The following is an 18,302-nucleotide window of genomic DNA, read 5'->3' as shown; positions in this document are numbered from 1 at the left end:
AGTTACAAAATTACATGTAAAATTAATAAAAGCCCTGGCAGCTGTTTACAAATCAAAGATAACCAGATAGGAAAGCTTTCCAGCTATATTTATGCTTAGCTTAAACCAGCAAATTCTTATTGCCTATGCAATGTTTTCTAATTTTTTTTGTAATTTTACCTGAACTGTAAAATGTCATCAGAGATTTACATCAAATTAAAATGAATGAGATCTGCTAGAAAGCTATTTCTCTTGCTGAGCCAAGCCACCCAATATTTCTACAAAAGGTAAGAATTTAAATAGTGGTAAAAGATTCCATTCATCACAGCCACACCATTGGTTAGAAAGCCACAATTCAGCTCGGGCCCATACATGTCATTCACATACAAGAAGGGGCTGTTCAGCACCACTTCCAAGCCACTGCCACAATCCACAACCTCCCATAAAAATACATGATTCTGCATCCTATTTATTCCTTGTTAACAATGCATGTGTGTCTGGGCTAATCTGCTCTGGGAATGAATATTGCACCATACAGGCCTAAATAATGATGCCAATGATTTTGTAGCTAAAGAATGTGAGTCCTTATTGTGAATAAATTGCCAGTCCCAGCAGAGCATCCCCAGTCAGAGGTACCACTCCCCCAAACCTCTCTTGAGGCACTGGCCAGGTGTATTTATTCTCTCTAAAAACAGACAGTTCTCAATCCTAAACTCTGCTGAGATAGTGAAGGGCCTCCACAAACCAAACCAGGCTAACTTAAAATGAATTACAGACTGGTTTGGGTTGCAAGGGACGTTCACCTTGTTCCAGCTTCCGTGCTTGGTCAGGGACACTTTCCAGTAGACAATGTTGCTCCAACCCTGTCCAACCTAGTCAGCATCTTCTGAGCATCCCTGAGGGAAAAGGGACCCATCTCCCTCCCCTTCTCCTCAGGCACAAGCACAGTGACAGCAGCCAAGACCAACCAGAAACAACACCATAATAATCGTATTTCAAATAACAGTTTACTTTATTGCCATTTTTTTAACAGTGAAAGATTAGCCTCTTCTGCAGGTCCAGCAAGCACTCAGGGGATGGCTGGCTGGAAAGCAAACACTCTACTCCTTCCTAACAGGATCCACAGCTGGAGCACAAACCCCACAGTCCAGTAATGTTGTTATTACATTGCAAGGGTTCTATTGTCATCATATTGCCAGAGTGTCATACCTCCTTGATGTTTCTCATAGGCATCTCCTCTAAGCACTGACTCTTCCTTCTTCTTGCAGCAGCCAAGGGCCCCTAGTTCCCCTCAGCCAACCAACCCACTCTTTTATAACACTCTTCTCATTGGCTACAGCTGCAGCCTGTTCAAGTCAGGCCTGCTCCCAACCTCTACTAATTGGCTCAGCTGCAGCTCCTTAAGGGGTAAGATTACTTTCTATACCACCTTTATTTTCTTATAATGTATCCCCCTACACAGTTAGGTCTCTTCTGTGATGCTCATGGGGACACAGTTACAAGTAGAGATGTCAACACTTATTCAAAAGGAAATCAATGAAAAAAATTGAACGCTAGAAACATTCAAAATTGGCTTGAATTTCATCTTGATTAAAAAAGGGAGCTTTGTCATTTCCTTCTTAAAAACAACTACACAGAACTTAAAATCAAGTAGTCCAAGCCTATGATGTGGTCCAAGATAATGTTTTCAATCAGGCTGCCAATCCTCATTTGCTATTTTCCTCTCTGGCAAAATAGCAAAAGTACTTCAAAAGATGCAACACCAAAACAGGCCCAACCAGATCATCTTGCTTAGAGTCATACTCAGCTGGGTTTTGAGCATCTCCAGGAACAGCCATTCCACAACCTGTCTGGGCCCATCTCCTGCTGTTTAACCTGATGGTGAAAGCTTTTTCCAGATTAAATCAGATTTTCCCTTGCTGCCTCTGCTGTCCCTGCTCCTGCAGAGCCCCAGGGCAGCTGTCCTCTGAGCCTGTCCCTTCCCTCTCCTGGGGCACAGACTGGCTCTCTGCTGTGTCCTGCCACAGCTCTGGGCCAGCCCCACACCTGGAGCTCTGACACCTCGCTAGCAGAAGTCCTCACCAAAAAAATACTGTTTTTAAAATCACAATTTGAAAACTGGCAGTTACATTCTGCCAGCTTTTCCTTTGTGAATAGAGTCCCTGAAGAGATTGTGCTGACCTTTTAAAACCCCCCAGAACCACCACCTACATAAATAACCCCTGCTACATCGGGGGAAAGGACCTCCAGGCAGCATTAACATGAAGAGAGAGGTTAGAGAGGGCTAATGTCAAAAAGCACTGTGAGCAATAAGTAATGCACACAAACCATGATTGATAATGACCAGCACAGAGCCTTAATTCATCTTTTCTCCATCATTTTACTGAGGGGGACCATATCAAATTAAATAGTGACCCAGAAAGGGTTTATTCAACCATACAAAGCAGGGCATGAAGGAAAGACATATTAAAGTGGTGATGACTGCAGTGTAATTGCAGCTCCTTAAAGGAACACCACAGCTCAGAGGGAAACCTGAAACAGGAATCAGCCAAATACTGGCAGCAATACCCAGCACTGACAAGGCTTCCTTGCCCTGGTGAGAACTCCTCCTCCTCCTCCTCCTCCTCAGAGCCTCACAGAGGATTCCACATCCCCTGCTCATGACACACTCAGGGTTTCTCTACACAGGAAACAGAGCTGGATTATGGCAGCTTGCCATGAAAACAATGTAGAATGTAGTTCCTACTTCAAAATACTGCCTTTCTTCCCTTAGATCAGTTGCTTCAGCAACTACTTGAAGTCAGCAGCTCCATAACACTCCAGACTGAGTCACTGCCAAAAAGCAGCAACTGGTGGACAGAGCCATGAGGGTTTGGGCCTTTTACCTGGGCCAGAGAGAAGCCAGGAGACCAGGGAGGAGTTTAAGCCCACAGTGGAAAAGGTCATACAGCTGATGCTGAATAAAGCAGGAACACCTGTGCTCTGAACTGTAAAATAACACTGGTTTCATTGTGCAACTGGCATGTATCCCAACCTGCAAACTACCTTTAGCTACTCATAACTCGAACACATTTAATTCCTTTAACTTCAGTAAATAATTCACGTATCAATAGCTTGTCTATTTAACGTTAGGAATGCAGAAGTTAGCAGGCTTCAGGCCTCCTAGTGCAGCCCAGGAGCCGGAGCTCAAAGCTCTGACATGAAGAGTCATCCTCAGCCTTGGGCACACACTGCAGCTGAACAACATGCCTCATGGACTTTTGGATCATGCATATGCTTCAGTATTTCTAAATGAAGTATTTGGAATGCAGAAAGTTTTGGAAACAGAATGTAAAAAAGAGTTATAGCTTGGGAAGGAGGAAAGAGAAATTTGCTTTTTATTGCAGATTCCAAAGCAACAATCTTTATTTTTACTTTAACAAATAGTCACTCTGCTATACCATCTGTAAGCCCACATAAAACCAGGTAGAGATGACATAGGTCATCTTATGCTCTCAGAGAGTGATCTACATTTTAAAATAGGAAAAAAAAAATCCTACTTCATGTCCCAGAAAGGGGATACCACATCTTTCACCTTATATTATTAAGTCTCTTCTCAGATCCTCTGTTAATAGGATTCCTTTAGCCAGCAGATGGATTGTGAATACAGGCAGTTTCATCTACTAAAAGACAACATAAATCATAATTGAGAAAGGAGAGACCGCAGTAAGGTTATCACCATACAGCCTCCTCCATGAAAGGTTTGCATTAAAGCATTAGTGAAATTAATTCATCTTTCATAAGAGCTTTGAGCAGTATCTGTGATCTATGATAACAACCAATTTCTCACTATGAGAAAAAAAAATTACTCAGGCCTGATAGACTACACAAATCTGCTTTTTTTAAAATGGCCTAACATTATCTAGAGTGTTGCTCCCAGAGGCATCATTTGAGGTTTATGCCTTGCCAAGAGGACCCATAAATCAAAGCAGAAAGTTTTGTTAGTTTTATATGCAGTGGGCCGTAATTATTTTGAATTGCATTATGCCTCAATCACTGTAATTACTTTTAGATCATCCTTAAACAGCTGCAATAAAAGAAATCAGTCTTAAACCATTTCCCACACAAAAAATTGCAGATGTGATATGAAAGGTCTGGCTAAAACACACAAGAGCATGTTAATGCAATGTTTGGGTAAATATGCTGCTCATGCTTTCTGCTGGGTAAACCCAAATTTCCAAAATACATATTATTTTGTGGCCTTTTAATTGCTATTACTAACATTTGTCCAGAGAGAAAACATGATAGCAAATTAATTTTAGCTTTACATATAGAAACATGCATCTGAGAACCAAAATATCTCCCTGTTGATTTTTGCTCTTGCTGCGTCTCTGTGCTTCAGACACTTCTTGGTCTCCAGTTCCACAGAAAACCAGCATGGTCTAAGAACCATTGCAATTACTTTCTAACTTTTCAAGTCAGATGAAAATATACTGGGCTGGCACATGCCAGGGTGCAGGCCAGGGGAGCACACAGGCTCCAGAGCTGCAGTAATTCAGGATGCTGCTGTTCCTCACGTCCCTGCAGACCTGCAGAGCCCGTGTCCCTTTCCTCTCCTTCTGTGCAAAGCTCTGCAGCAGCACGGCCCCAGCCTGCTCCATGGGTCTGGCTGCAACAGCATTCCCAGGAATTGTGCTGGGGGCAGGAACAGAACTGAGCTTTCAAGGAGCTTCAGAGATTAGTTCATTTCTTAATTGCATATATTTGCAGATTTTCTCTTTTCCTGTCTTCTCCTCCTCCAGGTAAACACTATCCCTGCCAACCAAGCCACAGAGGTTTCTGCTCAGAACAGTTGTTTAAGGCACTGGAACCCATGGGAGCAGTTTGAGGGTGTCACAGCCTCCAAAGGCAGCTCCTCGGGTTCCCTGCAGCCCCCATGGTCCTGTCCCTAAAGCAGCACAGGAGGGTTCTTGAGGAGGAGCTGCAGCTGCTAATGAAGGGAGAACACCTGACCCCTCAGCACCATGCCTGCTCCACAAAACCGTGTGGGAGAGCCCTAAGACTCAACCACTGCTCCAAGAGACTGTGAAGAATTATTGATGCAAGAGGGGTAATAAACAATGCTGAACAAGTTACAGCTTTGCCAGCACCACAATGAAGCAAGAGCAGTGAAGTAAATAAAGGAGGAAATAGTTCTCCCGGGTGTCAGTGAGCAAGGCACAGCTTGTCCTGGGGCTGTGAGGAACTCAGCTGCTGTGCAATGCTCTCAGCCCTGGCACAGCACTGCTGCAGCTCACTGCCTCAGAGGGGAAAACAAACACCTGAGGAATGGCTCCAGCTCCCTCAGAGTGATCTAACACTTAGCTTCAAACTATCTGACATGTTTATTCACAGGAACTGAATGCTTTGCAAAATTATGTCAAAGGCACTTTTCCTTCCAGTACTGAGATATAAAAATAAATAATTTAGTATCCAAGTCAAGAAAAAGAACAACCTTCATCCTATCAATCTCATAACTATTTATGCAATGCTCTGCCAAGCACACAAGCACTGTGTAAATATCTCTAAGTGTGTATATTTACAAATTCTAAATTAATTTTAGGAGTTTATTTAGTTCTTCCTTTTATTGAAGTAGTGACATGCCTGTTTGATCCCCAAATGTTACAGCAGTTCAACCAATTTATTCACTCGGTTTGAGGAGAACATTAACCAATTAACACCCATGTTCTAGATATTCTTAAGAAATTAAAATTGAGAAAACTAAAGAAAACATCAAAGAAGAGAGAGTCTGCACTTTCAGGTGCAGTGTAAGAAACCCCTCAGCTCTGCTTGTTTTGACAAGACCAGCAATCTCAAACGTGCAGCACCCCCAGGTCTTCTGAGAGCAAGTGCAAAGGGAGTGTGAGGGCAGCCTTGGAGGACAGTGTCAGTGTGTGCTCGGGTCCCTGCAGCAGGGCAGGCTCCCTGTGCTGGCTGGGCTGGCAGGATCCACAGCCCTGCCATGGCACACTGCCACAGCGCCTGGGCTTCACTGCACACAGCAGTCTTTGCATCACTGTCCTCACCCTTCACGAGGATTTCTTACTGGATTTTGGTACATCACGCCATGGCTTAAAACATGGATTACAGGTGTCAAGAAACAGACAAAGATTCCATTCTGCCCTTATCACTGAGAGGAGCTGCTCAAGAGTAGTCAGAGGAAATCAGAATCAAACCTGGTATTTGGGAATGCTTCACAGTTCTGTACATACCTCAGGGAAATAATCCTGTGGAAACTTCTCTTTTTCCAGCATGGGTGTGCTTTCTAAAGTGTCAGAGTAGATTTCTTTCCCAGTAACCTTTTTATACTTCTTAGCTAGGAAGAGAGATAAACCAAAATTAGCACACATAACTTCAACATTACGAGCATCTTCTCACACTTATTGGCAAAGCAGCAGCATTGGAAAAACAGCTGGTAAATCAACAGGATCGTACAAAAAATGTACAAGCACTGAACTGTTCTGGGGGAAAATAAACACCCTGTTTATATCAGACACCTTGAAGTTGCACAGTTATGATATTGTCATTTCTACGACCCAGAGCCCCATGAAGTGTTGGAGCTCTAATCATGAGCCTGATCTCTGTACACCCCTGCACTCAAATCCCATCTCAGCTGCTCTGAGACCCTGCAGCCCCCAGGCTCCATCTGATCACAACCCCTTCTGGCCATCAGCACATGAGGCATGGATTTTTACAGCTGGAATGGGTGTTGGACTAGTACAAGAGATTCAGTGGTGATGCACATCACTTTCCAGGTCTCTAATGAACAATTTCATCATAGACAGAAACAACACAGACTCCTATGGATCTACTCAGCTCATGAATGAGAGGTTCTCCTTGATCCACTTTATACTTGGTTTCTCACCTGATGAGAACAATGTACTGGCATATCTAAGGTGAGAACCTGACTTAGTTAACTCCTCTGACACAGGAGCTCGGGCAGCTAATGTTCCCCTGCCATTACCCTGGACCTGCTCAGCTGGAGTCAGTTTCAGCTGGGAATGTGTAAGAGAAAAACTCCAAGCATTATCAAGATTCCTAAACTGTTCAGTCCTACTGGATATCTGAGGAAGCATTTACTGTAATGCAGCCCAATGTCTTTGGGGAAAAAAAAAAGTTTCATTCTTTATGTGCCAACCCCTCTGAGGCCTGGCTCCCATGGGACAACTGAACAAATATCCTGATAAACTGGCATCATTCTAAGTAAACTGTGGATGGATGTGACTCTTTCAGCAAGTTTAACAGTGTCAGCAAAGAGATTCTGATGCCTTCTGAGTTACAGAAAAGACCTGGCAGAAGTGCAAGGACCGAAGGCACCTGCTGGGAGAACTTCAGGGACAGGCAGCAGCTGGCACAGGAGGCAGCTCTGCATCCCCCGTGAGCCAGAGGCTCGCTGTGACAGCGCTGCAGAGCAGAGCGTGCGGGGCAGCGCAGCCTGGCTGCAGCCAACACCCGCTCCATTGCGAACAAGATTCGTTCTGTAAATACAAGTGTCAACTTGGCCTAAACCCCCTCTCTTAGAGGACATCCCTTCAGAACAGTCAGCTTGGCACTAGTTTGAATTGTAAGCAAATTTTTGGGCCTCTGACCACTGTGAAAACAGCTCAACAGACCTACACTATAGCATATAATATGTGAGGTTGCAAGAGAAAACTATTCCTTTTTCAAAATGGAGATATGTCTTCCTAAGATCTGAAAAACAGCAACAATCTTTTTTTTCCAGTCTGTATTCAGTCACATCCAACTGTGCAGTGAATTTTGAAAAGCAACAGTGATGTTCCAGGAATACTGAATTGTGTATTAACATCTATTTTTTGCACACTTTCGAGTAGAACCAGAATTTCAAAATGATTTTTGTGCAGAGAATGTTTGTATCCATCTGGATTTTTCTTCTGATTTAAGAGCTTAATACACTGTGAAAACGTCAATAGTCATGAGAGAAGAGGCAAGTTTTACATTTCCCCTGAAAGATGGGAGCCTTTGGGGTCATACTTTACAAACCCTATGCTGGGAGATGGATTCTGCTCTGACAAGAACAGCGTGTGACTTACAACACTCATTCACCCATTTCCTTGATTTTTATTAAGAGTTTTTTCCTTCTAAATGATGTTTGGGCCAAACCCATCTTTATGAGCATGGTTCACACTGGCAAGTTGGCTCTGCTACGGTTTTGCCATGCAAAACAAAGCAGCAACCATTTAAAGCATTTCTCTTCTGAAACAAGCATCTGTTAATTGTTTTTCTATTAATTGTTTTCCTCTATAGTTTTTTCTTCTGTTTTCTCACTTTTTAAAAATTCTTACACTTTCTTTAAAAGCTGTACAGTAGCAAATAAGCAAATAAGCTGCCAACAAAGGACTAATAAATGCAGAAAGCTCCTCTTTTGCTAAAGCAGCTGTCATTTCCCTGTCACAGGAGCAGGACACCTCCTGTCTGTGACCACTGGGAGGGACCTACAGGTGGAGCTTGGGGCGAAACTGCTGCTGCTCCTCTGGGGCTGATGGGATGGAGCTGAGGGCTCAGGTGTGCGGAGGCAGCTCCCGAATCACTGGCACACAAAGCCATTTGCCGGGCAGAATGAACAAACAGCCTCGCAGAGGACAGCAAAGGGTCCCGCCCAGGGCCTGGGGGCTGCCCCCAGCCTCCCCCCCATGTGCACTCTCCATTCCTGCAGAGCTGCTCTCCTCAGGGACAGAGCCCAGGCGTGAGCTCTCAGGAGCGCCAGCTCCGCTGTGCACAGCTCCCACATGGTTTGTCAGAAATAAAATCACTCTGTCAGTGATATTGCAGCAAAAATGTTCCTTCAGCACTGAAACCAGTGCTAACAGGAGGACTTATGGAGGCTAAGTCTTGAATTGTACATACACAGAACCACTGTTCAAATATTTCAGGGCAGGAAGATCCTATATCCTCAATTATGTGAGCAGAGAGAATCTGCTGAGAAGAAAAATAATTAATCCATATAATGATGACAATTAGTTCAGTCCATAGTCACTACCATTTCAACAGTGTCTCACGTTAATGGGATGCTAGACATAGTATTAATGTGAGTCAGCTCAGTAAGCTAAATGAAGCTCAGGATATTTTTGTATTAAAGAGATACAGTTCTCAACTGAAAGAACATAAATTCTATATAATCTTTTCTATATTCACCTCAGGAAGCATTCAATAATTTTCTATGATATTTCTAATATTTAATGTATATAGCCCAGCTATACTTTCAAACTTGTGAGACACAGCAAGACCTCCAACCTGAGGGATCATTGTGGGTTAAACAGTGCCACCCTCCTACTGACCTGCTCTGCTCCCAAGTAATTTAAGCCATAAATCTACCTCAGCTGCTTTGCAAAATGGCCATCACTGCTGGACAGTTAAGGTCTTGGTCCTGTATCTGATCTACATGGAAGAACCTTGTGGCCATTCAGAGTTCTTCTGAAATCCTCAGGGATCACTATGGACCTAAAGGTGCATGGGAATGATTAATGCTCTGGCTTGCAGCCTGTGGCTGGTCCATTGACTTCTTCTAAAAGGTCTATAAAAGGTAAGAAAAGCAACACCTGTCACCAAGGGACCTGCCTGCATTTTACAACACCTGTCACCAAGGGACCTGCCTGCATTTTACAGGAGCCTGCATAACATGAAAACATTGCCAGGTACCACCACCAGAAAAGAGGATGGAAAAGCTGCCTTGATGTATAAAGCCAACTAACCATTAAAACATTTAATGCCTTTGCTTACCTTTAAAATCAAACTGGTAGATGTTTTTCAAAGATTCATGAAGAAAGTAAAAACTTCCTAGAGCCTGTAAAAAAAAAAACCCAATAAAACATGGAATTATAATAATATGTACTTTGGCTAACAAAACCCAAAAGAGCATCAGGCTTTGCAACCACAAAAAAAAAAACCCAGACTCAAGAAATTAAATACTAATAAATAAACCAATGTTTACATTTTCTAAGATCTATAAAAATTTTAATTTCTTTTGTTGCTTCTCTGAGATTTCATGAGTCATTATAAAGATGACCTCTAGCAGCTGACTGACTGTGGTAAGGGCACTGCCAGGTGTACACTGCAGCACCAAACAGATGGATGTGGTAGGTGACACAGACAGATGCCTTTCTGAGCCCCCAGAACAGACCCTCAATTCTGTTATAAAAACCTCACCATTTCTTCTTCACTTTCAAAGCAAAACCAAAGCTTTTAGAGCACGTGGTACAGGAAACGAGGGCAATTTTGAAGTTTTCTAACTTGCACCTAAAGCCCGTGCAGAAGAGGCTCCACGACCTCCCAGCGCAGCCTGATGTGGTTTTTCCCTACCCTGAAAGTTAAATAGTTCCTCAACAGGGACAGCCCCCCTTTGCCTTCCTGCCCCAGGCCCCTTCTCCCGTGCCCCTTCTCCACCCGTGGGCTCACAGTCCCTCCCCTGCTCTCATGGGAGCTTTGCCATGGGACACACACACAGACTGTGAGCTGGCTGCTTGCTGTGTCTTCTCCACAGACAGGCCATTTACTGCTTTTGCCCAGTTAATGAGAGGAAAATTACATATTAGAAGAGAGCAAATGAAAATCAAGTAAGAAAAAAAACAAACCAGAGCAAATAGATTTTATGCTGGAATATTTTAAAAAAAACCGAAACAACAAAAAAAATTAAAAGGACAACTTGATGAGCGTTTAGATACATCTGATGCACCCAAAAGAAACTGAAAAAACCCCAGCCTGTTACTGGAAAAACTCTTACTAAGAAGAATAAAAGAAGCAACACATTAACCAAAAAGGATGATTTGGTTTCATTGCATCTTTTCCTCTCCAACAACAAAGCCCCTCCCAGCACAGCAGCGCTTGGTCCGGTGACTGCTGCATTATTTATGAGATGCTGCACATCCAGAGATTAGACATTCTCTGATTTGTCAAAAGCACAAACAGGAGGTCCTGCCCATCTCCTTGGCATATTAGTCCATCCAACAGAAAGCAGTGCCACATGTTTAATTAATGAGTACATGTCCCTGCGACCCAGGCAGATTCCTTCAGGCCTTTGGGTGTCTATTTTATAACACAGAGGAGGTGAACAAGGAACTGCAGGAGACATCCCTGGGAAGGACTCAAGGTTAAGTGTGCTGCAACAAGGACACCTTGCCAGGAGAAAATAAATCCTCATACAAGATAAAAACATTGCCACCTGATATTCCCTTCTGGCCCATCTCTTTCTTCAATGCATAGGGCAAAATCTGACATATATAAAGGTAACATTTACTATATAATAATACTCTTTAAGAACTCAGTATACGGATAAAGCTTTTTTTCTTACATGGCCTTCAGAAGAAAAAGAAAAGAGCCTTGGCAAGCATCTGGAAAGTATAATCCCAAATGCATCCTGTCTGAAAAATTTAAAAGCAAATGAAAAAGGGATCCTGGAATGGGAAATCCTAGGCTATGTCAGTAACACATGGCAATCCAGCCTACCTGTAACATCTAAGGGATGTTTTTAAGTGAGCTTTTCCTTTTTCCCCACAATGCAGGACAGCAGAACCCTGTGAGAAGGGACCTCTGAGGTGTGCAGTGCAAGCAAGCCCTGTCAGTGTGGTTGCTCAGGGCACTGACAGGAGACTCAGAACTCTCCTGAGGTGGAGAGGTCCTGCCTTCCCTTCTGAGCTACTGCCTCTGTCTCTGACCACCCTCTTGGAAACCTTTTCCCTTCATTTTCATTGGAATTCCCCATGCCTCAGCTGAGACGGAAATTTATGACTGAGTGAAAAAAAGTAATTGGAAATAGTGACCGATCGAATTCAGGTATGAATAATACTAAAAACAGGTGACCATTTAAATCTAGGTGACAGGATTGTGAACTCCAAAGCTTCTCTACATCGCATAACAAAAAGTAAACCAAGAAAAAACCAGATGCTCTAAACCCCCTTTCACTCAGGGTGTCATAACTCTATTAAAAACAGTACTGCCATTCATGCTTAAGCCACAACTTCATTTCTGAGTGTCACAATTTGTTCATTGCTTAACTTTGTATAGTTTTAATCTCATTTTTAAAAACTAATTTTTAAGACTTATGCAGCAGAAGTTTAGTTTGATAGTGTACACTTGTGTCACTGAGTATCAACTACTCGTGCACAATGAATCTGTGACAGTGATGAAGTAACTCTGTCAAGTTTCAGGAGCTGATACCGCTAACATTCAGACTGGCCTGGACTGTGCAATTCCAAACACCCCACTAAAAAGAATCAAACCTATAATGGAATGGAAATTACAGCTATCACCATTTTCTGCATTATTATAGACTTAATCAGGCTTAGGTACATAAATGTAAACTTGCAAAAATGATGGAGTGCACTTGTAATTCTGTGCCCTAACACAATGAAATATATTAAAAAAACTTTCCAGGGCCTACTGCTTAGGCCCTTTTGTTGAGGCAATTATGTTAATTCAATTTGTTTCTCATAAATGTCAGTTTAACAATAAAGGTAAATGAGATTAATTTAAAGTTGAAGAGCTTTGCTTTATTTTCTTATTTACAATTTCAGTATCCTTTGGAAAAAGCAGACCTGGTGCATAAAATACTTTATGTGCAGCAGCACATAAAATATCTAAGTGATACAACACAGGAACACATTACAGATTATAAACCACCCAAACATTCTAACTTTTAAATATCTCAAACATAAGGAAAGAAAGCTATTATTTGTTCCATTTGAAAGGTTGCTGAGATGGATGACTTCTGCGGTTAGCAGAAATTCCACAGCACCTGCCATTAGGTGCCCGTACTGAAATGGAAGCTCAGCGGCCATGCTGTGCACTGTCCTCCCTTCCTCACTTTCAGGGACATCAGTGGCTGCACCACAGCACACAGCAGACCCAGGGTATTGCAGCCCTCTCCAGGACAGCCTCTCTGGAGCAGAAACCTGGACCATTACACCCGGGACCACTGGGGCTGATTTCCCCAGGCGTCAGGGACGAAGCACCGCCTGCAGCCGTGCCCCTGAGCAGCTCAGCCTGCAGGCTCTCATGCCCAGCACCCAGAGCAGCCCAGTTCCTGAGGCCAGGGCTCAGACACAGCCCAGCACCTCTCAGCTGGACGGACAGGTGACACTGCAGCTCCAAGGCCTGCCCAGGGGATGGCACACGCTCTGCTCACCACGTCTCACTGGAATCAAGTGCAGGCAGCAGCCACAGGTTCTCTGCTTGATTTTCCAAGCAGTCTGCAAACACAGACCAGTTGTGAGTTCTACTTCAGCAGCCTTAGGGCAGAGCAATGAATGGATGGCTCACAGTTAGGCTCAGGTCAGAAAGTCCCCAACTCATCAGGCCAACCTGGCAGCCCATGGGTGTAACCATATCAAGGTCATGGTACTCAGTACCACCAGAAGCTTCTAGACTTGCCCAGCCTGCTGGCCTCAGGGATAGAGGGACAGCACATGTTATTGCCAGGACTGATCAGCCAGCTGCACTGGGCAGGAATTGTTCCCTGGCAGGGTGGGCAGCCCTGGCACAGGTGCCCAGAGCAGCTGGGGCTGCCCCTGGATCCCTGGCAGTGCCCAAGGCCAGGCTGGACACTGGGGCTGGAGCACCTGGGACAGTGGGAGGTGTCCCTGCCATGGCAGGGCTGGCACTGGGGGGGATTTGGGGTCCCTGCCAACCCAAACCATGATTGTATGAATCCTTGATTTATACCTTACTACTAAAGTCAGGAGCTGACAAGACAGAAAGGACTCCATCACAGTCTGAGGTGCCCAGTTATGCCCAGAAGTACATGGGCACTGCAGAGCAATACCCGTGGCCATGAGCAAGTACCACACATTCACCACCAGTAACTCAGTGCCAAAACAGAAAGTCAGGTGGCACAGTCACGAATACTCGTTTGTAGCTTGGCCAAGTTCTTAAGAAACACACAAGACAATAAAACTGATTCTTCTGCTGTCCCCTGTTCACTACAACCAACAGCTTGGCTTTAACACCCCTCAAATCAGTCAGACCAGCACCCAAGATCCTGTACGCACGGCAGGGAAAATTTCCTTTGTAAACTCGCGGGACCTCTTTCGATATCATGGTCACTAACTGCAGAGTACACAGGCAAACACATCCTGGCTTTTGTGAGAATGGCCCTTATGGAAACGCTCAGGACGCAGGGAAAGGCCAGACGTTTTATCTCAGGCAATGCTGCTGTTAACAGAATGCTTTTTCCGGACTGACAGAAGTGCCTGAGCATTCCTACCACACCTGCGTGCACACCTGTACTGCAGCGGGGGACACAGAGAGCACACTGAATCTAAGGTGAGCACATTCATTAGAAGAGCTCCACATCTCCCCAGAAAAGTATTGTGGAGAAAAAACCAGGCATCTTCTCCCTGTTAGCACACTGAAGTTGAACATTCACTGCATTTAATTAGGTTCTAGAATGATATTCATTATGGTTATAGAGATTTCTTTCATTAATCCATACAGAAAGACTCATCTGGGAAAACTAGTGCTGATGGCAAGAGAAACAATTGGTTCTGATGGATTACACATCCAGCATTATTAAAAGTACTATTCCTTTAATTATACAGTAATTTTGCCACAAAAATTTGAAGATTTTAATAGCTATAGGGTTTTTTTAAACAGTTAATTGGCATAATTTCTTTTTAAAGTCGACCATTTCAACTGTGGATATTTAATGCAAAAAGGAAATAGATGAATAAAAGTTTAATTACTGTACAGAGTAAACATTTACTGCATTACCTCACTAAATGTGACAGTTAATATATAAAGATTGCTTTAAATATATTTAAAATAAATTGCCAATGATGACACAGAAACTGTAATTCATGTAGTCATAAAATCCATAATTAGCTTTAATGAATATTTAAAGTCAAAGTTCAGCCCAACTTTTTCAATGTTTAACCTCCTATATCAATATAGTTCAAGGAATTCATTTATCATGGAACATGACAATGTCTGAATATGAATTAGCGCGAGCACTGCTGACAGGAAGCCCTTATCTCCTACCAGCCTTTTTGGCTCTGCTGAATGTCAACAGTGAGTTTGGCACGCCTGACTCTATTGATTGTGTGCCTGCTTTGTTACCAACAATTAAAAAAGTATTTCACATGTTTATAAACCCGAACATCAAGCGCAGGCATTGGTTTCCCATTAGCGAGATGGAGTCTGTGAGTGGCCACCTCTCACTCAGGGCCAGCCCAGCACTGGTGGGGCTGCCACCCCAGACAGGCTGACAGCAGTGTCACCCTGCAGCTGCCACGGAGACTCCCAGTCGGGGCTCACTCATGGCACAGTGACGTTTCAGAGACTTCAAACAGACAACCCTGGAATGGGAGAAAGGAGAGCGGGGCCTGGGCCAGCCCGGGGGCTGCTAGCCCTGGCTGGGCTGTGGGTGCTCTCCTGCCCCAGACCAGACCCTGCTTCCCAGGGACTGGGGGGTACCTGAGCATGGCCTCAGCTGAGGGGGCACCTGGTCTGCAGGTACCCTGACAGGGTACAGCCACAGCAAAACAGCTCCAAAATTCTGCTCGGAAACGAGCCATGGCTGCCTTGGATTTTTGTGGCAGTTTGGAAACACTTTGTAAAAACACCTGCCCCTAGTTTGCCATAAAACGTCATTTTGATACAACTGCCACTTTCCCAAAAACAAAGGAAGGGCAGGCTGTGGTACAGGCTGGATCCAGCACACCTGAACAGTGAATGACAAAGTACACACGAGGGATGGTGCAGTTTTTGCCTGTGGTTCTGTGCACACTCAACCCACTACAGCCAAATTAACACCAACCGTCTAATACCCATTCAAGGTTAAAAAAACAGGCTGGGTAGACTGATCAAGTCATTATAAAATACTCTATCACTTCTTATTTGCAAACAAATTAGGTGTCCAGCAATTTATCATTTCCTGAATTAGAGTTATCAGCTAAAGCACATACAATTAAAGTGCCATTGAGGCTGCCTGAACAGCCCTGCTCCACCTGAAGCGCAGACAGACGGAGCCCGATCCGACCATTCCAAACAATTACACCCCACTCCTGCAGCTCTGCACTGCAAACACAGCTATCAGCTGCATTTCAACAGCCTTTGAGTAATTACACCTTTAATAAAGTGTCAGAGTGAGTGGGCTCCAAACACTCACTGACAAACTTTAAAAACTCTCTTGAAACAGACCTTGGTCTGTATTCATGTGTTCAGTTACATGTGATATTTTCATTAAATCAAATGGAACTGTCCACTCAGAAGGAATAAAACCAGTGGCAGGACTGGCACTGCAGATTCTCTTACCCCATAAAGCCTAAGCCAGTATTATGCATCATAATCTAAACATACAATGTCCATAAATAAATAATACATTTATTTTATTTGTAATGCCCATGTTGTGAAGAAGCCACCTGCAGCTGTATTTTAGCAGTGTCTCCAGTGCCCACTTCCCAGTTAAGACAATTTTGCTGGAGTATTAGATTCTAGAAGCAGCACATGCAGCTGGTAGGGATAAAAAGGGTGTCCAGCTCTAGGAGTCTCTAAATCCTGGGAATTTCTTGACTATAATTGTACTAGATCCATACTGCCAAATATCCTTCTGCATTTCTAAAATAATTTCCACATACTGGTTTTGTCTTTAGAAGTTCTTGTGCCTTAAAAAATTCCAATTTATTTGTAACCCATTTATTTCATGGATCTGCCCATTTTTGAGACTGACTCGTCCAGCTGCACATCGGCACGAGGCTGGGAAGTTCCACCCCGGACTGCTCTGTGCCAGGTGAATCACCTCTCACTGCCCGTGCTCCCAGCTCCAGTGAGCTGCCAGAACACTCGCTGTGGTTTCCAGATGTCCTTGACTCATCTGAATGCCAAAATCTTTGCTGTGCAGTCGTTGAGCACCAGCAGACATACCTGCAACATCTAGCACTGCTTCCTCACTCTTCCTTCTTTTCTTCACAGCAGCCCTTGCAAGTGTGAGGCCAATAACAGTGGAACCAACAAGAGGGATAATCACTACAAATTTACCACTAAAAAAATACAAATAATGAAAAAAAAATTCTAATTTTTTTGTTTTGGTTTTATAATAGTCAAATTAAATGTAATTGAGGAAAGAACTCATCCATAAATGTTCATACATAGCCTTATATCTTGTACTGTTTATTTCTAGTCTCTTTCACAAGATTTTGGTATATTCAGATGGGTTTATCCATTTAGATTTAATTCAAGGTTGAGACTTGTCTACACCACAGACTGGAGTAACTATTCTAAAAAATTCTAAGATATTTAAATCCCAAGTCATTTAAATGCTTAATCAAGAGATCAACATAAAAAAGAACTTGCTTGCAGTCCTGATCATTACAGATACCAGAGAGGTCTCTGCTAACAGCAATCAGCATGGCACATTTTCTGGAACAAAAACTTAGCCCCAGGAGTTTTAATTTTCCTATTCTGAAGACTAACAGAAAAATGAGGGATCTTCAGCTAACATAATCCACCTCTATTACCTTCTCTTAATAATTTTGTTACAGCAAATTAAAAGTCATACTCAATTTAAAAACATTGTTTGGGATCAGTTAATTTAAGAAGAGAAAAATTAACATACAAAATCTCTGAGCTTTATATAAACATGTCCAGTGAGTAAATGAATAACCTATATGCAACCTAATGCATGGACAAAGATTATTTAATGTCACTTTTGATACTGACATATTTCACAAAAAGATTTAATATTTTAATTACAAATCAATTAAATTAATAAAATATCAGACAGAGGTTCTTTTCTGAGAACCGAGATTAGTGCCAGCCCAAGGAACCAACGCAAGCTAAAGGAAGTGTATGTGTGCTGAGCACTTATAAAAAGCGCCACTTATCAATATTCCTGAAGGCAAAGTAGAGCCTTCACAAAGTCATTAATCACGTTGTTATTTAATATTTCTATTACTCAAGCACTCTGGAGGCCCCAATCAGGATAAGAGGCTCCCAGCTTGGCGGTGCCCCAGTGCAGGAGGGAGGCTGCGGAATACAGGATCAGAGCCGTGCTCTGCATGCCCCAGCCATCCGCAGGGGCTGAGAGGGCTCAGAGAGACAAAACCTCTGCTGAGGATGCCCTGAGGGCCTCGGAGCCAGTGCCAAACGCCCTGCCAGGCTCAGAATATTCACCAGCTGCTCGGGATGGGAAGGGACAGAAAGAAAGTCTAATTTCTAACTGTGAGCACAGCAGAGGATAAGCCTAAGTTCTCCTCAAAAGATACCCAGGTAAATGGTCACAGTTATTTCAGTGTTGAATCTTATGGAGAACCAAAACTATCCCCCAGGAAGTTAAAAATTCTTGACAAGCTCAAAAG

The 18,302-nt window shown here is 43.3% G+C and overlaps 1 protein-coding gene across 4 annotated transcripts in view; it reads right to left on the bottom strand.

Moving 5' to 3' along the window:
- INPP5A (inositol polyphosphate-5-phosphatase A) overlaps positions 1-18,302 on the bottom strand; it is a 184,264-nt gene that overhangs the window by 77,841 nt on the left and 88,121 nt on the right. For all 4 annotated transcript variants that reach the window (XM_071445996.1, XM_071445995.1, XM_071445998.1 and 1 more), the window contains exons 5-6: positions 9,736-9,799; positions 6,210-6,313 (exon numbers count right to left, since the gene is read on the bottom strand). In XM_071445996.1, the coding sequence (XP_071302097.1) occupies positions 6,210-6,313; positions 9,736-9,799 (168 nt within the window). The remainder of the gene's footprint in view (positions 1-6,209; positions 6,314-9,735; positions 9,800-18,302) is intronic.

Source organism: Agelaius tricolor, unplaced genomic scaffold (assembly GCF_023055355.1).
Source record: "Agelaius tricolor isolate 1412-34295 unplaced genomic scaffold, bAgeTri1.0.p SCAF_22, whole genome shotgun sequence".
In the NCBI taxonomy this organism is placed as follows: domain Eukaryota; kingdom Metazoa; phylum Chordata; class Aves; order Passeriformes; family Icteridae; genus Agelaius; species Agelaius tricolor.
The sequence above is the reverse complement of the archived record's forward strand: the minus strand, read 5'-3'. Positions and strand labels throughout refer to the sequence as shown.